A 26117-nucleotide genomic window follows, 5' to 3' on the forward strand; every position below is an offset into this window, starting at 1 on the left:
CGAGTAATTTTCCCTCTAAGTGCGATACATAGAAGTCTGTCCTCCGCCCATAGAATTAAGAATAGCCCTGAAGGAGCGTAGAATCGTATTTTAATACGTCGGACTGTGTGCAAAATTCCCCTCGCTTCGCCCCACTTTCACCGCGCGCCTTCGCGAAGTCAACGTGTAATGTTGCCAGATGGGAAAAAATATAATCACAACACAAATATAGGGTTAAAATGAAAACAATTTCTTTAAAATTTTATTGCACACGCGGGAACATTGATTGACACAACAGAGTAGAGATAAGTAAAGGGTCATTTAATAAGAGTAATTGAATTAATGAACTTTGAACTTAAAATATAAAACAATTTTTATTTTACATAAAACGGATTTTAAATCATGTTAAATTATATTCTATGTTTTAAAGATAATGTCGGTCAAATGTCCACCACGGCGTTGTTTAATCCAAGGTCCAATTTTCATTAGTTCCCTCATTAGATGAGCAAAGTAGGGTAAAAAAATTACTGTACTATTTTACATAATTTACGTACATTATTTATCTTCTCCTGCATGCTCTGTCTCAGGGTACAATTTAATCTCCCCCAAGCGCAGGTATGGTTTCCATCGTCTCCTATCTCTGAAGATCCTTCTACAGCTTCCGCTTTCTCCTACCATACTCCGCTCCTCGTTAACACAATCTAACCATCTCTCGCTTGATCTGCCTCTGGACTCCTTCCATAAGAACTTTTGTTGTATTATTTCTATGAAACCCGGCCATCGCAGCCTTTGTAATGTACAGAAGTCTAAATAATAATTGTTTCATTTTCTACTAAATTCTAAGTTCACGATGCTTTTTTTTCCTTTGTTCCATTTTCAAACGTAGGTACTTCTAAATATTTTACTTTGAATTTTCCGTTAAAAATATGCAAATTTGTTTCCTTCGCTTTGTTTATATTTTACGTTGATAATCTCAGTTTTTATCATGAACGTATTTTTTAAACACTTAGTCAATAAGTAAATGTAAATCTAACAGTAACCTAAAAGTTAAAAAAAAAAAAAACCTTTGTCATTTTCTATTACATTCCCTTTCGTATTAAAAACTCACGATATTAATTTTTGACCTTAAGAATTGCTTTGCAAATCTTAAAAAATATAAATATTCTGAATTATAAAATGATTAATGGAAGTGAAACCGTCTACCGATCCAAAATATTAACCATTAATTAAATTTATGAAGTGAGTGATTTTATAACTTCATAATAAAATAAAATTACTTGACTTCTTGCGATTTACCCAAATATTTCAAATTTGGTGGCCATTTTCGATGAGTTGAAAATAACTAACCGCAGGACCACAAGTCGATTCAACGTTTAGTTTTCCTATTGGACACAAAAGAATTTTTACCAAAAATACAAAATTAAAATCACTTTATTTCTTCCAACCAAACAATAAAAAAGAGGTTTTGTTTATATCATTTGAGTTTCTAAGCTTAAATGAGAAACAAAAATAGATACAAAAATAGAACTAGCAATACCCATGTGTATCTAAATTAATTAATATCTATACATGTCTTTAATGAGGAAAGGGAATAAAGAGAAAGAGAAAGATAAAGAGAAAAGATGAAGAAAAATAATGCATATGGTGTTTCAGGGGTGATTTTAACAAATATTCTGGAGAAATATCAAGCGTTGACTTTGACAATAAATAAAGAGGAAATAAAGAGGGTGCATTTCAGAATTTTCAGAAACCAAACATTCAAAAAGTAAATTTGTCTAAAGCTAGTAAAGTCCTCCAAAATCAACGTGTGCTTTGTGCTGTACATATTTTTAACTAAAAAGTTTAAAAACGCATCAATCCAAGCGTGATGATTTTTTAAAAATCTGATATAAAAAACAGAAAAAAGTATAATCGTTTTAAATTTAGTTACCATTCAACAATATTTTGAGTTTGTCCAAATTTTTGTAGACAAGGACTGGATTTGACTTCCTGGGGAGCTGTTTATATTAACATATTACAACAGAGATGAAGAACATTTAAGAGAAGGTAATATAGATGTCTAGGCATCTACAGGGCCTATGACCTGTCAATGGCTTATTTAAGTGGACAAAGCGGCTACTCAACATCCACCTGGTCCATGAAGAAGTATAGAAATTGAAAAATAACATTTTCTAGCGTTGCCTTGTATGTAGGTTAAACAATTTAATTAGATGAATCTCACTCGCATAAATAAAGGTTTTAGCTCTTCAACTTCACAAACATCGACAGATGAAAGAATTGAAGGAATATAGATGTTTAAATATAGGCAGAGTGGTGAATGTTACACAGTGCGTAAAGTGGCCACTTGAACCAGCCATTGACAGGTCATAGGCCCTGTAGATGCATAGACTTCTATACTACCTTCTCTTAAATGTTCTTCATCTCTGCTGTAATATGTTGGTTTCCATTTTTAGTTATTATACATTATCTTGTTAATCACTTTAAGGATGCAAGAAGACTTAAATAAAAAATATTTTACCTACATATATTTTAGAATATATTTGAAAATAAGTTAAATAGTTTTAATATATTTTTATACAATTAAAAATATACCACCTGCATTTAATGAAAAATGATATTCAAATTTTGTTTGAATGAATTCGATACTTTTTAAATACACCGACACTCTAAGTAGGAATGAGTCGTATAAATTAGTTTAAACCACGTTAGAATTTACAAAGAACTTATGTAAACTTCGTATGCACACTATAATAATAATACTTTGCCGCGGTAAATCTATACCTGGCTTGACTCACTACTCTGAAATCACTTGAACTTTAAAAGCTCTCCACCGTATCAAATATCAAGAACCACGATATAAAAAAATAACAAGTTTTACATGAAAAAATATTTTCAAGATGAATTTTCTAAACGCTTTCGACTCGCACGCATTGCTGACAAGATTTTTCAATACCTGAAACCAAAGCCTTACAAATGCCTGAATAGTCTCAAACTTTACACACTGTTGCTAGAAACATAAACAACCCTAGATTTTTGGTTTAAAAAAAAAGCTAAGCCCTATTATGATGATTATTTTTCTTGTAAAAGGTTCAGTAGGTACCAGCAGGTCTTCTGTTTATATAATATTTTGTGGTTCTGAAACAATACCATGAATAATTCAATTCTATTATGGATTAAGTCTTTTAAAATACTGGGTAACCTTTTAAAGAGAGTTTTTTTTTTCTATAATTTTTTAAGTGGGTGATATGTGAGATATAATCAATATGTTAACACCTTTCTAATCTTAATTATATACTTTGTTGAATAATTTATAATAAATTATTTATTTCATTATTATCATATTTTTTTAGGTATAAGCTCCTTGTTTAAATTAAATTATTAAGTACAGCAGACATGAAAAAAACATGTAAAAAAATATATAAGTCTCGGTGTTTACAAGACCTACTGTTATTGGCTGGTTTAAGTTGTCTACTACTACTAACTACTTTTTGAATCATATATCAATAAAATTACCTCCAAAGCATTGTGCATGTTAGGTTTCATAATTCGAATGAGTAAACACTTTGATAATCCAAAGACCCTAATTCCATTATATTATACGTTTGTTAGAAGCCATTTGGAATACGCATCTCAGATATGGAATCCCTAGTATTCCATATATACAACAAGAATATAAAATATTTTAAACAAATTTATAAAGTACCTAAAATACAAAACCAGTATTTCTTTTGTATCAATTCTCGCTGCCTCCAGCTACTATGGAATCACTTCTTTACAATACCGCAGAGTGTGTGCGGACCAACTACTGCTTCACTTAAAAAAAAAAATATTCTCACATCTCACAATATCTTCGAGATTTACACTGGTTAAAAAGCCCAGAGAGAATAAAATACAAACTTTGCTGGACAGTATTCAAATCCGTTTATGAAATGGCTTCGAGATACTTATCGGACCTTTGTATTAGGGAAAATACATGCCAAAGAAAATCTACTCTTAGATCAGCATTCGATTCAGGCAGAGGAAAACTTGTCGAAATCCGGCGCTCCCCAAACACTAGATTCGGAGATCGTGTTTTTGCTGTTGTCGGCCCCTCTGCCTGGAACCAATTGCCTTCGAGCTTACGAATCTTTAACAGTCTCAGTCAGTTCAGATCCCAACTAAAATCTCACTTCTTTAAATTGAAATACCCTCAATTTTAAATCAGAAAATATAATATGTCACTTTAGCTTAGTTAGAATGTAAGTTTAAGTATACAATTGTAAAGCGCCCTTGAGATTATTTTTCACAAAAATGGCGCTATATAAATTAGCCAAATATTATTATTGTAATAAAGAGCCTGTCTACAAACATTTGGATATAGGTATTCAAACCATTTTTAACTAAACTAACTGGTGTAAAAAGAAGTATTAAGGTTGTAAAATTATTTTCCGGTGTTGCCTAGTAGGTGAATTGGTTCAGCCGGATGAATCTCACCCTCATGATAAAGTTTTCAGCTCTCTTACTTCACAAAAGTCAAAAGATGGAAAAGTTGAAGAAATGTGAACGCTTAAACATAGGCAGAGTGGTGAATGTTACACTGGGTGTAAAGTGACCACTTAAACCAGCCAATGACAGGTCATAAGCCCCGTAAATGCATAGATTTCCATATTCCCTTCTCAAAAATGTTTTCCCTCTCTGTTGCAACAAAATTTAAAAAACTGTTTTTTTCACATACAATGAAAGCATCCACCCCTTTTCCGAAACTGTTCATAAAGACTTGTGTCTTTCTTCGTTTCACATTTCAATATATATTTTTTTTAAAACTAAATAAGCGAAAATTGTATATTTATTTGCAATCAAACCGCGAAAATAGTTTAAAATTAAATAGCGAAAACAAATAAACTTTAAAAGCTTTCATTGTACCCCTCACTGCAGCATTGTCAATTTGTGATCAATCAAATACACATAGTCAGCACAATCACCTTTTTCTTATTTCCCAGTATGACAGTGGAGGAATACAGTGTTAGTTCCAAATTGAGACCGCGGCCGCACGCTCCAGATCCCGCCTCGGAAAGGAAAAAGAACGTAGTAATACAAACAAATCAAACAACGACACAAAAACCCAAATATACATAAGAAACATTAGAATATTTTTTTCGCATAGGAAATCTACTGCAAAAATCATATTTTCTAATACCACATACAAGTTAAAAAGGTAATTGAATTTATTTTCCTTTTCATTTTTATGGCGAACTTACTCCAACTGACCTTAATGAATATTTACATGTTTTTGTTAAAAAGGTTTGGCAAAAAAATACAAAGGTTCTATGGCAAATTGAGTGGTTTATTAAAATATTTGTTGCAAATTACTGTATATATTTATATTTATTACGATTGTAGGTACGAGTTATTATTATTGAGTGTTTGATCTCGCAATGGGTCAGATACTTCTAGATTTTTAAAAGAAGTTCAAAAAGTAGTTTTTTCCTTTTTCGGGTTTATTGTAAAACGTGCGAAAATCAGTGACCGTAGACTAAATCTAATTGCCTACCTGTCCCAAAAATATATTCAACAATGAACCTGTTATTTTTCCCAGATAATAAAAGTATGTCACGCTGGTATATACAATGACAGGTTCATATGGCCTATGTACTGTATACCTGGGTTATTAATTGTGATTCTCCCATATTTCCCTTTCAGTCTATCGCAGGCCCTTTCTTTCTCGAGGAGAAAAAATACGCTCATTTAACGCTACAGTATTGTGAGGAAGATCAACCCTCGATATGAGAGGTAGGTATGAGATATGTATGTAGCGCATTCAGTTCTTCCTCGTAAGCCATCTGCCGCGTTAAACGCACCCACCAGAAAAACTTTCCTATCAACCCTGGGAACCTCAGATCCACAGCGTTTCCCACGATCAACCCTCCTGTATATTAAAATGAAGAGCAAAATAATACATAAGTTACCCCGCTCGGGCAAGAAGTAAAATGTGCGTCTGTCCTCGTCGCTCTCGCCGGGCCGGCGGCCCGTCTCGCTCCCTCGCGAGGCGCGGGGCGCACACGTGTGCAGCGCACCTGCCTACCACTTGTGGAGAGGTTTTTTTGTACAACTTATCTCGATGCTAAGGAGAATTCTCGCTGTTTGGCGAGGATGAGATTGAAGGCTATGAAAGTTTGGTTGGGCCGTTCAGAAACAAAGACAATATTTTAATCACCTGAATGTTTTCGTACCCGAGCATATTTTTTTTCGTTGGTAAATGTCTACTTTTTTAAACTTAAATGTAATCTTGTAAATGACTTTTTTGATAAACTCTAAATACTTGCAGTTATGTTTCTTCCCAAATATGTTCGAATATTCACAGATGCCCGCGTTACCCTCCCTACTCTGCCGTGATTGAAATCGGGTCAACTTCTGAGGGGAGATCACCCCTTCTCCGCTATTGACTTATATCCACGAGTTCGTTCCCCTATCCTGTCCGTTCCCCTAACCTGTTCCGTTCCCCCAACTCCCTACATACGTAAACTACAAACTATTGTTAAAGCTTTCACGAAAAATACACTTGTCTTAAAAATCACCTGATTCTTGTTACACTGAGGATAACAATATAAATATTAAGGTTAAAGTTTTTTTGTTGGCACGCGTTTTATATTAACAAGAAGTGTATATATTTTTTCCAATTGATTTTATCAAAATAACGTTGAATATGATAATACTGCGTACTATTAAAATTATTTACACGTTTTAAATGGTAAGTAATATTGATTATGATATATTTTATTATTCTTGTACGAATGAAACTTAGCCGGTGAAAAATAAATTAAGATGAAATATAGTTATATCGGAGCCACCCCCGACCCGTGAAGGGGTGGAGGGGGTACGGCGTGCCCTTATAAGGCCGCGACAGTGCGGGTAGTCCACATTCCGCCACCGACAGCCGCTTGTATACCTTGTCTTATCTCGCGCGCCAACCTATGAATATTCAACATGTCTACTTACGCCGCAAACGAGTTCCTCGTTTCATCGAACAACTCGATGAACGACAATATTTACAACAGCCAGAAGGCGAACAAGTCTCACAGAATTAAGTCGATTCTGAAGCCGCTCCTGAGGATGCTGAGGAAGAGTACCGGAGGGAAGAGGAGGCGAGGGTCTTTGGATTCTGATTACCGGAGCCAAGAAGAGCGCTGCCAAGAATGCGGGGACAATTCCGCCAATGAAGAGTTGGAAAATTCGCTGCTTGATGAACTTCGCGGTTGTCAGCAAGACTCCGCAATCTTCGTAGCTGACGAAGATGGACAATGGCGCCTTACTCCCGTTGCCCAAGGCACCTGTGTTCCTGTTCACTTCGCTCGCACCGAGGCCGGCACCTTCTTCTGGACCTCCGCCCGCCCCGACTGCGACGTGTCCCCCGCCCTCCACTGCTACACGGAGTGCCAGCAGCCCGCCCTGCAGACCAGGGACCGCTGGGTGCAGGCCTAAGTCGCCCTACCCAACCTCGAGCTTTTAATTTGTGATATCAATCATCGCCATTTGTTCTCCCCGAAACTCAACAAGTGCGAACGTGATTACTGTCTTCCACGATGAACTTTTTTAGATTAGAGATTTATACATATATTTTTTTACGATTTAATTTTGATAATAAGCGACCTGTGATTTAGATGTAATTAATTCTATAAAATGCCTGAAATTGCTCAAGTAATTTTCCTCTTAAAATACGATACAAAAGCTTTAATTTGAATTTGATTTATGAATAGGTGTAGGAATGTGATATTGTATAGAATTTAGTTTAGGGGAATGCCCATTTGTTATTATCATTAACTATTACTGATTGTGATTGTGATTATATGTACGCTTTAATTTTTGTATTATTATAAATCAATGTCTTCCAAACAATTGATATTTTTAAATAAAAACATGTCTAAAATACATTATCTTTTCCTTTCAAATTGACTACCCCATTATCACCTGTGTCACATAGCAAAAAATGTGATTTATAGCTATCGCAATTTAAATAAGAATCCACCTGTGATTCCTCGAACAAGGATAGCAACACTATTTAATGCACATTTTTAATTTATTATACGTATATGTACACTAAAAAATATCATACTATATATATTTCATAATAAATTAATACATTTCACTTTTGTAAATCCACGTGATAAACTTTTGATATGAATAAAATTAAATAATAACAAGCTAAAGTTCGGAATCACAAAATATGGTTGTAATTAATCAATCAATTAACTAAACGAAGTCTTCTTTTGATATAACCTGTTATTAGTATTCATTCGGTTTGGAGTAATATTTTTTCCAATTGGGGCAAATAGCCGCCAGTGGCGACCGAAGAGATTTTTTCTACCTCGCCGTCTACCTGACTGAGATTGTTTCACCTACCAGAGGTATATAAGAATATTGGTCGAAAATGCACTCTAATCTCTGGTGCATTAAGGCGGTTTATCCGTTACCGCACCCAAAAGGACTTGGGTCGTTTGTAGGTCCGTTAGTGGCGTGAGCTGAACACGTGAATCGCCCGGGGCTAAAAGCTTCTTCAATATTGCTGCCATGCTTGATTGTTACTGAGGTATTTCTATTGTACTAGCAAGATATATTGTGTAGCTTTACCTTAGTAATATAAGCTTTTCTCGCTGGGACAAGCTCAACCCTATTGTAATCCGGAATTGGAACATGTACAAAATAAGTTTTGAGTGTTCAATTGATAACAAAAATATTATTATGTGTCTGAAGAAGAATAATAACGCAACGTCACATAGAATGGTCAGGAATTTATGGGCTTTTTATTATACACAAGTACTCCCTGAAAGTTCTGAAAGATTCATGAAAAATGCTTTTTTACTTTAATACATATTTTTTTCTTTAAATATTTAGTTGGTTGAAATTAATGTCAATGGCAGTGGCGCGTATATATAGTGCCAATAAAATGATGCACTGGCCTGGTCGTCTTACATAGATTTAAGAAAGTATTTTTTTTTACATTAAAAAATGTGGTACAAATTTGTACTTTCATAGAAATGCAATAGAAAATAGTTTTTATTTTTTCAATACGATCTACTTACAAAAATAAATGTAAAATTGGCATTATATTCCAATAACAAAAATATTGGGAAAAAAAAACTTACCTGCTATCATAATTCTAATATTAAAGTTTGTAAAGAGTTGTAATAATAATAAATAACACAATTAAGCTGGAGACTGATCTACGCAAAACCGATCCCTAGAAATCATTTTTTGAAGGTAAATAATTACTTCAAAATGGCCAAAACTACTCAAAAACGTCCTAATATTATATATGGTTATGAATGCATTACAAGTGCCCCTACTCAACACGGATTTTTTAGCGAGTCGGAGCAAGTTCTCAGACATGGGTCGTTCCTGATTGTGTCGCTATAAGCTGTGTCTCTGTCCTTAACAAATATATGTATAATGTTATTAATAAATAAATAAATAAAAATACCGACAATTATAAGTTACATCAAACGCATTCTCATATAAGGGATACGAGTATATGAGTTATGTTACACCAAGAAAAAAATATACCGTTACGGAGCAAAGAGTTGAAGTAACAAAAACGAAAAAGATATGCTGTGGTTGGTGTATAAATACAGTACCCTATGCACCGTTCGGTGCAGAAATGGAATGATGAAGATGATTTTATTATCTTTTTCAAAAGCTTGCAATTTGACACATATTCCTCGAGCTGATTCTGTACAGTGCGTTATTGAGCAGTAGAAAACAACATTTGGACCAATGAATGAGCCTGCAAACAATAACCAATGAATGACTCTGACGGTAGCCTATTATTATCATTCCAAACTAAACAGCTAACAAATGGTTTGTAATATTCCAAAATAACTTTATGCCCAATAATTTTACATAAGAGTTTGGCCTTTAGAGACGAAAATCTTTTATTACAACAAATAAAGAAATATTCTCGTAATAGAAACGTGTTCAATTCGTTGAACATTCTGTATGATTTGTAACAATAAGAATATTATTGTTTAATCTCTCGTGGGTCCACAAAATGTTCTTACAGGGCAATCTTGTGTACCTAACGGCGACAGAGATCCAACTGCACAATAGCTATCTTTCCAATAAAAAAAACCCTCACAATAAAAGACTCAATTAAAATATTTCAAAGCAATTTTCAAAATGGGTTTTGCTAACTTAAAATCCGTTTAGTAAAATATTACTTTTTATTGTGCTGATTTTCATTCGTTGACTATGTATTAATAATGGTATTATATTATATTGTGATAATAGGTTATTGGGTGGGAGATTTATTTTTGATAAACTTTATTTGTATTACATAAAAGGTTGCTGTTGCTGTTCTCTATTTTTATTAATGATATTAAAAATTCGCGTTTTTTCTTATTCCCATATGACTTAGAACTATTTTAGGGGGTAAAAACTGTTAATGATTTTTGTACTCTTCAGGCGGATATAATAAACGTATCTGAATGGGGTAAACGAAATAAATTATTGTTAAATATTTCAAAATGTTCAGTTATGTCTTTCATCAGGGCCCTCAAAACGCTTTTTTCCGCTATAGAGTGAATGACAAGAATCTTTTGCGGACTTCGAAGGTTAAATAATAAAAATATTTGGCTGATTTATAGAGCGCCATTTTCGTCAAAAATCACCTCAAGGGCGCTTTACAATTGTATACCTAAACTTACATTCTAACTAAACTAAAGTGATATATTTCCAGATTTAAAATTGAGGGCATGATAGTCTTAAGAAGTGGGATTTTAGTTGGGATCTGAACTGACTGGGACTGTCGATGATTCGTAAGTTTGAAGGCAATTGGTCCAGGCAGAGGGGCCGGCAGCGGCAAAAGCACGATCTCCTAATCTAGTGTTTGGGGAGCGCCGAATTTCGACAAGTTATCATCTTTCTGAATCAAATGCTGACCTAAGAGTAGATTTTTTTTGACAAGTATTTTTCCTAATACAAAGGTCCGACAGATATTTTGGAGCCATTTCAGGAAGGCATTTGAAGATCTGGGCATTACTTTTATGAGTTCTCTGACATTTCATATTCAGGGCTAATATTATCCAAGGCTTTATCCCACTGAGTTTCTCCAGGGTATGCTTGGTTACAAAAGTTTGAAGACCAGACGGAATGTGTATTGAACTACTCATTTCTTTCGATTGTTGCGCGGTATTATTGACAACCCTGCAATTATGCAGAGCATTAGCTTTTAAGTTCCGGATAATTACCTTAGACAGCGTCATTATAGACTGCTCCACGTTCCAATATACAGGACCAACCTTCCAATGGTTATGCTTGTTGGAAAGGCTATATCCATGTTAAACAATATAACTTTGGAAATTGTAATTTTTCACGCCTCTAAAAAAGTTTTTTGTTATTATATTATCTTTATTTTTTAACATATTATTCTCAAGATATTATGCTTACTTACGTATGATTTTTAATTCCTAACTGATTTTTTATTATTATTTATATATGCATGAATTAAGATCTCTATTTTGTAACGTACATACATATGAATAAATAAAATTGAAATTTTATCAAATACACTTTTGCGATCTTATTTTTTATTTACCGTATTTATTACATTTTTACAGTGATTTTCTTTTAGTCGTTAATGGCCGTATCAAAAAATGGGAAACGAATTGTGGTAGAGTGGTTTTCGAACCTCGGACCTTCTGATCCAAAATCTACGACACTTGCAACAGGAACAGAACCCGTCTTAAAATTTGTGTAAAACCCGTTTGAAAAAGTGGACACTTTACACACTGTAACATTGACCATTCTACCTATGTTTAAACATCAACATTTCGTCAACTCTTTCATACGTAGACTTTTGTGAAGAAAAATACAATTTTTTTTATTGATATGGCTACGCCTGAAATAACTTTTCAGTTTTTTACTTATTTTCATAGCAGTTAGTTAGATCAACAATATTTTGAGCATGTTCGTAAGATCGCAGACATGGTTGGATTTCACTCCCTGGGAAATTATTTGTATGAAAATTTATTGCAAACAGAGGGGGAAAACATTAACTATGTAAATGCATATACTTCCATGTTCCCTTCTGGAAAAGGTTTTCGCTCTCTGTTACAGTAATTTTTGATCTTAATAACTCCCGGGGGAGTAAAATCCAGCCTTATCTATAAAAAAATGGACATATTAAAAATACACAGGGTGTAAAGTGGCCACTTAAACCAGCCAATGACAGGCTATAAGCACTGTAAATGCCTAGACTTTCATATTACCTTATTTAAGGTGATCCCTTTCGCTGTTGTAATTTGTTATTTGATTTAGTTAATTAATCAAAAAATATAAATGTTGGTTTATAAATAAAACCGGACAATTATTTCGTAGAACTGTATTGTGTCGTGCACACAAAACTTTAAAACATAAAAATCCATTTTTTTTTCTTGGTCTCCAAACTTTCAAATTGCGATTTCTCAAAATTATATTTTTTGGGTTAGTAACTTTCGCCTGAACGGCGATGATATGTTACTAAACTTAAAACCCACTTATTCTCTAAATCATTTGAATAAATCCGTAGCATGTGACAACAAAATAAATTGTTTTAATAAATTACAAATTTAAAAGCTTCAATTAAATTAATTTAACAATAGAATCACCATGTAAAGCGCCCTTAAGGTATTTCATTACGAAAATGGCGCTATATACGTTATCCATAAAAATAATAATAATAACAAAATCAGGAAATTAACGACTGATGCCACAAGGGAAGCTTTTGTAGATATACATAACACATCAATACATTATTACTTCGAATATTTATGAATATCATTAAAAAGTATTTTTTATTATTTTATTTTAGTATTCTTAAGCCAATTATAGTATACCACTGCCATGACTTGATCGTATTCAAGATCAATGGTTTTCAACCGCTGAAGTCTTCCATTAACACGTGGTGCTGCATTCCAGAATGCGTCTACAAAATAATAATTTAAAAAAACATTCCGGGGTTGGGATTATATTATCTATTTGGCAGATCGGGCCACATTTAAAAAAAATACAACATACCTTAATGTGTTATGTTTGTGATACTTTTGAAGAATTGAAAAACATTCTTGAGAATTTAATTATTATTGAATTTACATTATTGTTTTATGAAAAATTAAATAAGTGTATTTTTAAATAATAAAATATCCTTTATGTAAATATGTATTTTAAGCATGAAATGTTTTAATTAGAATAAATTAAAGCGTTAATTACTTAATAACAAAAATGTGAATTAAATAACATTTGATTTTGCTGAATAAATTACACACATATACGTATTTATTGTAAATGCAGTTGTTTAGTAGAATTCCATTCGAATTATTAAATTAATCTAGGTATATAGTTAACTCCATAAAGTAGAAAATGATGTTTCTTTTGAGATATCTTAATTTTAAGAAACTCTTGTTTAGAAAATACAAATGAATGTAAATCGAACACCCTCTCTAAATACAACTACGCGGCCTCTGTGGTGAAGTGGTCAAGACGCTTGATTCACGCACGGAAGGTTCTAATTTCGATTGCCGGTGAGAACTCAAAAAAATTATGTGGTTTTTCTCAAGCCTGGGTGTTGTGTGTTGTAATTCACCACTGTTATTTGGTCTCCTAGCCTATTGTGGTGTAAAAAAAATAAAATATACATATAAAATAAATATAAATATGTACAAGTTTTTACTCTATTACAGAGGTAGAAACGTTACTATAGTTTATGTATCTACATACCATATTCTGTAATTTTATTATTTATGTTTTGAACCAATTTTGATCAATAAAAAAGTCATCGTTGCTTGTTAAAATACTCCCCATAAAGTATTATAAGCAGTGTGCCCCCATAGGTATTTCAGAACAGGAATTATTTTTAGTACATAAGGAAACTTAGTTAATATTTAGGTTAGTTACATAATGAGATAGTTACATGTTAAGACGAAAGGCGTCATATTGTATACTCTTGTATATATTATATTTATTTATTCATAAAATACATACAAATTATTAAAAAAATTCAATAACGTATCCCAAACTTTATGCGGTCAAGGGTCGTGTGTTGAGTTGGGATACAACATAATGGAAAGTGGAAGCACGTACATAATTAAATAATTGCACAAATAAAAATGAAATATTATTACACAAACACACATATATTTCAAAGGGCATCTGGACAACAGGCTCAATAGTATTTAAATCTATGCAATATCTCGCAGCAGTCTCCTGCAATGGTCTCTTCCCTTAGACAAAATCCAGACTTGTACACTCCTCCTGAAAATGTCTTTCGTTTTGGAGAACTTAATATTATGTTGATCCAGTGCATTGAACGCTCATGTTGTGTAAACTATATTTTAAATATAAAAGTATAATTATAACCGATTTTTCAATTTTTTTGGATACCTGACCAATTGTTATACAGACTTACACAATTTAAAAAATTTACAAACTTGAAAAGTAATTGAATCTTATGAGATTTTTTGATATGTGATACCCATATAATTAAGAATAGTCCAGAAGGAGCGTAGAATCATATTTGAATACGTGGGACTGTGTCCAATAATTTCCCCACTATGCCTCACTTTCGCAGCGCGCATTCGTGATGCCGACGCGTAATGTTGCACGATGAGAAAAATATAATTATAACACAAATGTAAGGTAAAAAAAAGCAATCTGTTAATTTCTCTAAAATTTTATTTGCACGCGGAAATATTGATTGACCAACAGAGTAGATAAGTAAAGGGTCATTTAATAAGAGTAATTGATTTAATGAACTTTAAACTTAAAATACAAAACAAATTTTATTTGACATAAAACGGATATTTTATATCATGTTAAATAATATTTGATGTTTTAAGGATAAAGTCATTCAAATGTCCGCGATAGAGCTGTTCCAATTTTCATTAGTTTTCTCATTAGATAGGCGAATGTGCGGAAAAACAATGTATGATAGGTGCCCTAATGTCGAAATTAGAGCAGAATGCAAGGCTGAGTTAAGCATTATCGACAAAATTAAGAAAGGTCTTTTGCGATGGTTCGGTCATGTGGAGCGAATGAATGATGAAAGAACGGCTAAAAAGATTTATGATGCGAATGTGTCTGGTTGTAGAAGTCGAGGAAGGCCGAGAAAGACATGGCATGATCAAGTACAACAAATTCTTGAAAGTGGTCATGTGAAAAGTCGGAATAATCGACGTGCGTGCATGAGAAGATGTATGAATGTGAAGGAAGCAAAGGAAGTGTGCCAGGACAGAGTGGTGTGGCGTTCTATCCTCTCTGCCTACCCCCCTGGGGAAATGGCGTGATGGTTAGTTAGTTAGTTAGTTAGTATTAGATGAGCAAAGTAGGGTTAAAAATAATACTACCCTGGCAACACTAACGAAATGTTCATTTTGTTTCTTCGACAATCTGACAGATGGAAAAATAATTCCATTTTTAAGTAATCCATTTGTTACATACCCATTCATTTGCTAATTACACATGAAATGTGATTGCATCCTGTTTCTTTAAGATCCCAGCTGTATTTGTATACTTCAAAAGGACACAACACGGCATAGTTGAATTCAAATTCGAATTCAGTTGCGAACTGAGCGTCGTCTACAAAGAAACTAATGTGTCAAAACGTACACCTACTCATTTATGAGTAGTTTCGTCGCCTTCTGTTTGATGTGCGTATGCGGTTTCTGGACTGTTCTTAATTCTATGGTGATACCAATGGTTTCTCTTTTTTGTCAATCTTTTAATTTAAATTATTTTTGATATTATTATCATTATCATTATTTCCCTTTCCGCATCCAGTGATGGAAAGGGCATTGCATTGGACCACCCAATGCAGCGTATTTCGATCATCTTTTACATGAAGGTAAGTTAATCGGTCTTACGCTTCAGGTGTCCGTCCAGGTTCCGTGAAATATAGCAGCGTAACACCACCCATATAAACAAATGTTTCATGTCTATCCTCCCTGGAATCTGACCCAGTATCACGGTAAGCGAACGCGCCAACCACTACACTACGACGCGGACTTTTCTCCACTCGATTTCCTATTTCGGTATTATTATCTGTGAGTAGCTACCGAATTAAATTACACTAATCCAGGATTCTGGTTCTATTTCACAAACACAACGGCATTCTTCATCCTCCCGGACACATTCTATAGATTCACCTATATAAATCCATTGATATCCATGCGTTCTGTAGTTGCAAGACGTTTTGGGATATTTATTTATTGTACAGCCCCTTTGAGGTGATTTTCAGAAAAATGGTCAAAAGAAAATTTGAAATAATTAATTTACTACCGAGGTATAACCGCGCCGGATAAAATAATCTTATCTCAATTAAAAGTAAAATACACTAGTAGAGAACCTCAACACCTTTAACGAGGCTTAAAAAACCTCAATTTTAGCCTGAAGGGATGAGAATTGGAGAGGTACAAACCTCAATACAATCAGGATCGGGATTCAAGACCATTAGGGCAGGTAGGAGGTGCATCTTTATCTAATTGCGTAGGACTATTTCGACGTTATATTATATACACGTCATCAGAAATGCATCAATAAATCCTAATTGATTATCAATGATATTTGGAGGTTGAGCTGAGTCATGTCAATAATCACAACGTGACAGAAAATAAAACTGTTTCTGATTATCAAACAAACAAACCATCACGCCGTTTCCCCGTAATTATTACAACTTTTCACATATCCATCTTCAAGTATTTGTTAGATTCAGTCATGCCATGTCTTTCTCGGTCTTCCTCGTTTTCTGCATCCATCAACATTCGCATTATAAATATTTTTAGCCGTTCTTTCGCTTAACATGTGCGAACCAATGCATAACTCCTTTCTCGATTGTTTCGATAATGCTTATCTCAGCCTTAAATAATGTACGAATCTCGACATGTGTGCACCTATCTTATATATTTTACCACACATTCGCCTAAGAGATCGCATTTCGATAGCATTCACCTTACTTTCATGCTAGTTTTTCCAATTCTGTATTTACTCTCATACATATAAGATCTGTAAAATGTTAATATTTTGACCGCTTTTGGATAACTAAAGAACCTATTTTACGTCTGATTCTTGACTTAATCGAAATTAATTATTTATTTGAAATTCGGTTTTTTTACTACGAAATTTCATTATTATTGCAACAAATGTTCTATATACGTTGCGATTGGTATCCTAATGCAGTGCCTTATGCACCGTTCCATCAGATTTGTCAGGCAACAGGCATGTCAAATTAAATATCCAGGTTAAATGATTGACATATCAATACGAGTACATAACACCCAATGGATTAAACCAAGTAAATTTCTGAAGTGTAGGTAATGCCTTCTCGGGTGGACGAACTATCTTTCAGATTTTAACAATAATACGTATAACTCCACCGACCATCTTAATGAGTAGATGAAAAAAATGCAATTCTCGTAGAGATTTGAGCAAAGTATTGTATCGCAATTAGCTTCAAGCATGAAAAGATCTCTAATCGTACCCATTTCGACATGGTGGGTAATCGAAGCACTCCGTTTTCGCCACCTGCAATGCTTCTATTTGCTTTAAGATTGGTATGCGCAAATACTTTAAACGAGTTCATTTTAAGTATGCATCTTGAATTTAGACGCCAAAGGATGAGTGGAAAACCAATACGTGTAAAACGTTTTCTCGGAGGTTTAATAACAAATAAACATCGGGCGGTTCTGTCCTCGTTCCCAGCCATATCAGTGCCTGTCATATAGTATTATTATGTAGGTAGATATGATACACGAGTACCTACACACACGAGCACACAACGTTTGCCAAAAATAATATTTCATTTCCCTTCCTTTTAGACTGTCGTTTCAAAACTTACGCTCCACTAAAGATTCACGCATCTACGATATTCCCGGCTGGACGCAAAATACCCACGCGGGGTAAGATACGATTCGCGGCTGTCTTATTTCGTTCCTCGAGTATTTGAGCGAGACGAAGAATGAGCGGAGACGGTTCGAAGAGGAAGAAGTAGTATGAAGTTGGCAGATGGCGTGTGCACGAAGCTAGCGAGCGCACGTCAGGCAACATGTGCGCTTTTTGTGCGCACATTATGTTATAATGAATACATTTCCATGGGGAGAACCGTGGGAACGTGGGAAAGATCTCGGAGCTTCTGTTGAAAAAACTCCATTATAAGATGGCCTTTGGAATAAGGGGGAGGAGTCGTCAGACCCTTCATGGGTTCAATCTTTTTGTAAATCCCCTATTATAAGAAACATCCCTTTTTTGTAAATGGGGTTTTATTGCACCACGTGGAAATAAGTTTACGGGCCAATCTGACAAAGCGTGAAGATTTTAGGCTTGAAAAAACATTATTGATCGTGCATTCGAATTTCTTAAGAATTTAGATGAATTATTTATTATACTCCGTTTGAATACCGAATACAAACAGTTGTTCTTCTGTTACCAACCGGAATCTAGGATCGGATCACTATGGACCGTAACTTTATTCCCTTTTTTACAGTAATAAAACACACTCATGGCGTAGTCAGGTATGAGGTATGACTGCTATTTAATTCTAATCATTTCTTACTGCTCGCGGTCACTACGTTCATTTTATTATTAATCGCGTTCCCACAACTTACAGGCAACAATAAACAAATAATTAGGGAGAAAGCAACTTTTTTTTAAGTGAGTCAATAATTAGTTTGAAATATAAAACCTCCATTATTTATATTCTGTAATTTTCGTATTATTTCAATTTCTATTGACTAATACTGTATATTAATAGAAAATAATTACTGTTGACATTGATTACTTGGCACACAAATAATATACAATATTATAATATGTGCTAACTGAAAATTTATAAATTTCTGAAAATATAAAGTGGAACATGGACAGAAGCAAGCGGCACCTCAGATTCGTAAAATATGCAATGGCCTTATATTTATGAAATCAATTTGTTTGATTTATACATTAGGTACTTACTCTTTTGCGTTTTCAGCATAGTTTATTCTATGTAGTTTACGATTGCTTATTTTCATGAAAAATGCAACCAATTATTTTTCATGTCAGCAATTTTGAGCGTATCTGAAATAAGTACTAGGTATCTACTACCTTCATCAAAACCCAGCTAAGCGAAGAGGATCTTTGGGTGCTGCGGAGGAGTGAGGAGTATCGGTACATAAAGCGAGCTACTCTCTAATTGCGAAAGTACGGAGTATGGACATGGACGTGGACATATCTAGCAAGTAAGAAGTAAGAAGTAAGAAGTGGATCTACGCGCACGGCGCAGCGGAATCACTTCGATTATTACAGATACATAAGTACAGATTGAGTGCAACGCTCTGTAATTATGACGGTAGTAATGGGTTGAGCGTGTGTTTGTTCACTTTGGTAGTGTAGTGAATGGGCGTGTAGAGGCACGCATAGTATAATCTGCTCGTGCCATCTCTCTCCGTCGCCGGTCGCCGGTCGCTTCCTGCGATCCGTGGGAAAAGTGGCAGGTGCGAGTAGAGAAACATCGAAGGAGCTCGGTCCCCGCGTCCCTCGCCCCCCGCCCGCCCAGCACACATACCTCCGCATCCACCGGTACCCTACCTACTGCCTACTGCCTACTGCCTACTGCCGGCTACCCACCGAGTAGGCTGCTGCCCTAATACGTGAGACATTTTTTACTACTGAGTCACGCGAGTCCCTTTTGTATTGGTCTCGATTCCTGATTTTTTTTACATAAATTAAACGTGATGCAGGCAATAATATTGGGATATCTGACCGTTTTGTGAGGATAAAACTTTTTAGCGTCTATACAAATGAGGAAAGATGTTTTTTTTACGCAATAAAGGTTTAACGTTTTACCGCATTTCAGAATTGAGTTGGGAACTCAATTCTCTACTTACGAAAATTCGGTCCAACTCTTTTTCAAAAATAATAATTTGAGTTTTGCGGTAGTATTGATGACTCGGAATCTGAAATTTTCTAAATTAATTATGTCAAGACACGGGTTCGAATAAAACTTTTGATGTTGAAAAAAGTTGGATCCCTCCATACAAATAATAACGTTACTTCTCTTAGGAAAAAAAATATCAAAGCCGACTAGAACATGATCATAGTACCAAAGATAAGGAAAAAATCAGACTCCCATTCTAAAAAAAAAAAACGAAGTGACAAAATTCAATTTTATGTAACGCAGTATTGGAAAAAAAAATATCAAAATTCAAACTTCTTTGTATTTAAAACATATGTGTTAAACAGTTTATAAAGAATTTAATTGCATAAGAATAAGAGGTAATAATTACAGCACATATTAGAATACGTTTATGTGTGCCCTACTTTAAGATTCAAAATATAAAAATTATATATCCGATTGGTTGAACATCTTAATTAATCATAATATTTATAAGTAGATATAAGGTTATTTGCGAATCCAGAGCAACGTACATTTATATTGCTTTGAGAGAAAACGGTAGTCCAAATGTTGATCCGAACGCTAAAAATCACGATGGCAAACATCTCTAATAGGTAGGTAGTAGGTACCCCTGTGAAATGCAGGCCATTAATAATAATTGCTCCGTTTCAATGAGAAATTCTACTCAAATAAGCCAACTAATTACTGCTGTATGAACTGCAGACAGAAAGTGTTTTGTTGCATTTTGGTCGCGCGGCGACCCCTGCACCGAGTAAATAAATACTAAATTTCTGTGCATTAATAGCGACGCGTAACGCGTGTGATACGCGCGGGCCGCCGGGCACACGAATCGTAGTGCGCTGGTCACAATTCACAATACCAGGTAATTACTAACTAAATGTCACCTAGCGAGGATTGGATCACTGGCCAAGGGAGGTCATTACCAGGTGCGCCATGCGCGCATTACCGTGAGAACCGACAACGAATCATTTTTAGCTTTATTTGAAAAAACGCCTTGTTCAAAACATGCATTTTTCCCGGAATTATAGGAAAAATATTATTTTATACTCAACGTTCAGTGATTTAAAAACAATTTGCGAAATCATCTATTTTAAATCGTTACTTGTCAAGCGACTAACAATAATATGCTATGTTTGGATTTAAATATTACATGTGAAAATGAATTCAATTGGTACCTGCGTAATTTTGCATTTCAAGTTAAATATTTTAATTTATAAAAAACTGAAACTGTACTTGAAAATATTGTAAACCTAATAATAAAGATTCCGTTAATCTATCAGAATTCAAACATGGCAACATATTATGTTTATTTAATACCTATAATAAAACCACACATTAAAATGATTATACATTCCTGTTTAAACATTCAACGTGTTCCCACGAGGCTTGATCGGTTTTATCAGTAATTTTATTTAAAATTGAAAGATACCCGTGACTCACGTTTCACTGCACCCTGAAAGTAATGATTGCCGTAGAGCCGACTTATTTACACTTTAAGCTTAAACGGGAATTCTTTTAGTTCAAGTACGACCGATAGCCGAGCACCTGTCTAAATAAATTTTACGTAAAAATGATTATTACAAATGATTATTATTATTATTATTAGGGATGGTGAAATCAGCGAGAAATAGTACATACTAAAGATTTTTGACAAAAAAAGTTATTTTTCTACTAACTTATACCTACTTTAAATGGCATGATTGCCATTAAATTCATAGATCATGTTTGTCATGTAAACGATTTTACATAGCAATTAAATGGTATCTTAAGTTATTATTCAATATCAAATAATATTCATGTTATCACCTAATGACCTGAAATAATTTAGATTCACAGCCTCATTTGATATTGTAAATGCGGTATCAAATAAAATTGTTTTCTAAAACGGCCATTGTGCAGAGTGTCTGAATATTAAAAATTACTTAAAACAACTGGTATTGAAAACAGTTAAATGTAATGAGGTTTTAGCAAATATTGGTTGGCAGTTTGTTTTGAAAAGATTATTGCTTTTTGGAGACAAAAAAATATGTATTTTTAATTCACCAATAAATGTAGATAATATAAATCTATATTTAATGATAAAGCTACATTTAGCTGAATATTTTATTTACTTATATATGATACACTCATATATTTCTTCACCCATAAACGCTGAAGAAACTACTATTTAAGTGGAACACAGGCGCCGCAGTAAGCGATTTACGTTATGATTATTGACTTTTACAATGTTGCGATAAAAGTTGTCTGATATTAAAGTCAACTTGGAAGTCTCGGCACCTGTTAAAATTTCCCACGGAAGAGAAGTAGCGAACAGTCCGGTCCGCATAAAATTTCAATTAATTAAATGTGACGTCTTGTTTTTAAACTGTGAAAATATAAACGTTTAAGTGCTGATACTCATTACCATCACTCATCACTCATTACTCATTACTCATCACTCACCTACTTATGACTAAAGTATAATTAGGTGTTAGATCCAAATATGTTCCTTCATATATAATTATATTATTATTATAAATCATAATTCTCTGTGAATTTCAGCACGGTCGGTTTTGTAAGAAATCGCATTAAGAGTACGTGTAATCAAGTATCTACTTACCGATTCATCTGTGTCGATTTTAAGGCTTAAATTAGGATATTTTTTAAACAAATTTAAGTTATGGTATCATTTAAAAACTGTTTTATATACCTAGTTAAATGTCTTTTTTTTACAGAAAAATGTAGGTAGGCACGTACTTTTAGTTATTGTTTTATACAAATTAATATTATTTTACCAATATTTAATGAAAATATATTAAACTTTATTTATCTCGGCCATGCAATATATTAGTGTTGTGATATATCAACCCTTGGGTTCGATTTTTGACTGGGTAATGAACAACACATAAAAAGTGTTTTTTTTACTAAAATATAATACTAAACTTTAACCACTACTAAAATTATAAATTATTTCATAGTGCCGAGTTCATTAAAACACTATGAAATAATAATGCTAAAAAATGAAGGATTTGACTTATGTCGCATTTGGTATCAGAATTTACTAAAAGGCGAACAAAGCTGAAAAATGATTCGCCAAATTTTGATTTATAATTTAATCTTCATTTGCACCTCATTCGGGCATGATTACTAATCTTCGTTACCTCATTATCTTCAACTGGTCGTGTGGCAAGTTACTCTAGCCACCGGCAAATCAAGAAAGGCCTGCGGGCAGGTAAAATAAATAATAATCCCATGTATTATGTTGCGAATACTCAACTGTAATAACAATATGGACGGGCGGTGTCAGAAGTCACCTCGTGCCGTGGTACGGTTACCAACTACCAACTACCAACCTATCGGTGTACTGTACTGGTTCTGGGTACTTAATACACCGGTGTTCTGGTTAATATGCCCGCCAGGCGGTGCCGCATGCCGCACGGCCCGTACGCCGCGCCGTGCCGCGCCGTGCACGAGCTCCATTATATTATTATTATGCACCTATGTCTACCGTCTGCCTACTGCATTGGATCTAGGGCTTCTAGCAACCGTTTCATTGGATATACCGGCTTTAGGTTATTTTCACTTGCAGATAATTAGATTTAAATGAAAATCGGCAAATCTCACTGATATAACTAAATAATATACTCGTTAAACTAAAAACTACCCTTTCCTACCGGCTCCACACGTTGGTAATATATCCGCATTCAATTAAAATCGATAGATAATTTGTAAATTTAGATATATTTTTTCAAACCTTTATTTTTAAGGATGTGTAATATACCTACTACTGTCTCCGTCGATGATTGGCTTAATATAAAAATAATACTTTATTTGCCTGTCATGTCACTTCAAAACTTTTTACGTTTATCTTTTTTTAAATTTAGTTTATAGTTTATTTATAGGTTTAAACGTTTATGATTTTTTTAAATAATGTCTTTATTCGCCAATGTTTTTGTTTTAGTAAAAAAGAAATATTTGCATTCGTATAATTTACCCAAATATTTCATTTTAAATGTAATTTTTAACCAGTTGTAAATAACTCACTATTAGAAAATGGGAATCAAGTTAGGATAGAGTGAGATTCGAACCAAGGACTTTTGATCTGTGAGTTCGAGACACTAGCTACAGAACCGCAACCCGATTATGAAATGTGATACATACACATGTTTGTATTCTGAATGTTTGTATTTTGTATTATAGGTGAAAAATATCTCAAATGTGTTTTGTAACTAACTATATCAAAACGTTTTCTTTGATTTCAAAAAAATTGTAGATAATATATTTGGCAATCAATATGTTTTAAAGGTTTCATTGACTTCGCTGAATGTTGGTAGGTGTTACGACGAAAAGGCATATTTTTTTTACTAATAAATTAAAAGTATTTTTTTCAAATTATGATCCTTTGGCTAAGTTCTTTTCGCCCCAAGACGATATAAGTACATTTTCACTCAAAATTGGTAGGAAAGAAAATAAAAATAGCGATTTTCGGTTTAAAGCTGTTAGCAGCCCTGTTAATGGAAGTACCTAAGTTTAGTAGTGCAGTGTACGGCACGAGTATTATCAGCGTATCAGAGCCACGAGCGCCACTATTGGTCCCATAGGAGCGGGAAATACCGATTTATCACGAACAGAAGGGTTACCAAGAAATAACGCTGGAGAATTTCATATTCCTTTTTTGAAAAATACATGTAAGTATTTTTTTAAATGGTTCGTTTCGGGAGTTAATAGTATAAACTAACATTAAAAATATTTATATTCAACATTTCGATGTTTTTGTTTTTTTTTGGCGTATTAAACTAGGTGATGCAATAAATCTGATAAGTTTAATTTTAGAGGTTTCAGAACTCCAGAACGGAAAATTAAGTTTTTTAGTAATTATAATACTATACTTATATAAATAGGGATCGAGTTCGGATGGAAATATATATTTGGGATTTCTCTAAGCCCTTTCAACCCTGGTGTTCCAATAATTGTACATTTAAATATATACGTAATTTAAAATTTATTTACTCCCGTACCTACCGAAATTAAAAACCAGCGAGTTCGGTTTTTAATTACTGGTATTTTTCAATAAGGCTCTATTTTTTTCTGCTTATATTGGCCGTCGGCATTAAACAGAAAATTTGTTTGATAGCTGGCTTCGGCCGGTTTGTTTGGTTTTGAAGCGACTTTCTGCCGTCCTTTTAAATTATATTTAAGACGTATTGGAAATATATTTCACTAAAATTAAACATGTCAGATTAAACAAAAATATGATGTAAGATAAAAATCATTAAGCCTGTGTCCGTGCGGAGTAAGTATAGTTCTGTGTACACACAAAATAGAAAATAGATTCTGGTTCTATGACACCATAGAACTAGAATTCTTGACAAGTATTTCTGACTCGATGGCTGCTCTAGGTAAAAATTCTGATTAAGGAAAAACGAGTGGAGAAAAGTTCACCTCGTAGTGTAGTGGTTGGCGCATTCGTCTACCATGATCGAGGTCCCGGGTTCGATTCTTGGGAAGGTCAGCATGAAATGTTGGTTAATGGGGTGGTTTCTAAGATTTAAAAAAAATGTAAATACATAAAGAAAACCAAATATTTTTTATGTCCACAGGAATTGATTCAAGTCTGAAAAGGTAAAAGGTGGTGTTCCAATTTCCATGACTCTTATTTTCGTTTTTAAAAACATGGTACCATGATAATATTTTGAAAAAAAAGCCATAATTTTTCCGTTATTTCAAGTAAACTATTTTTAAAAAAGGTATTCTTTATTTCAACCCAAATTTTTCGCAAATGGTACAGCACTATTTTTTTATTATTATGGGTATATAGTATATATTGAGCATTACATAACATAATATCTTGTAATAAATTATCTGGGCGTTGAATATATTAATAATGATACTTATGCCCAAGCAATGGAAGCATTTTTATTGAGAATTTATTAGCGCGTGCTGTTGTGAGGTCAGATTCATTATTCACCTGTCCATTCAATAAAATTGATTGAACTTTTTTGATCCAAAGTACTGATTACTTTCGCAGGGTGATAGAATCAATAACAATTTGTATTGTTGCAACTCAAACTTTTTCAAAGGCGATTACTCCAAATCTAAATCTGTATTATTTTAACTTAAACACATGAAAAACAAAACTAACCAATAACTTTTTACTCACGGCACTAAAAATACACAATAAAAAAAAAAACAAAAACATACCTACAACAATACAGAAAGAATGATTTTAAAATCACCGATATCTTGCAAAAGATGGTAAAAATAAAACACG

At 33.7% G+C, this 26117-nt stretch overlaps 1 protein-coding gene across 1 annotated transcript; it reads left to right on the plus strand.

Annotated features, from left to right (window-relative positions):
- The first annotated feature begins 6887 nt into the window (after window positions 1-6887).
- Window positions 6888-7884, plus strand: LOC148281214 (enhancer of split m4 protein-like). Its single transcript, XM_088227061.1, has one exon. It carries the CDS (start codon window positions 6943-6945, stop codon window positions 7435-7437), a length of 495 nt encoding a protein of 164 aa, XP_088083187.1. The 5' UTR covers window positions 6888-6942; the 3' UTR covers window positions 7438-7884.
- Window positions 7885-26117: the final 18233 nt, after the last annotated feature.

The sequence above is a fragment of the Micrasema longulum genome, unplaced genomic scaffold, assembly GCF_059751315.1.
Source record: "Micrasema longulum isolate JH-2025_06_02 unplaced genomic scaffold, ASM5975131v1 h1tg000487l, whole genome shotgun sequence".
Taxonomy (NCBI): domain Eukaryota; kingdom Metazoa; phylum Arthropoda; class Insecta; order Trichoptera; family Brachycentridae; genus Micrasema; species Micrasema longulum.

Bases quoted from the DNA above. Each gene is read 5' to 3' on its own strand.
- LOC148281214 (XM_088227061.1), top strand. From the start codon at position 6,943: ATGTCTACTTACGCCGCAAACGAGTTCCTCGTTTCATCGAACAACTCG.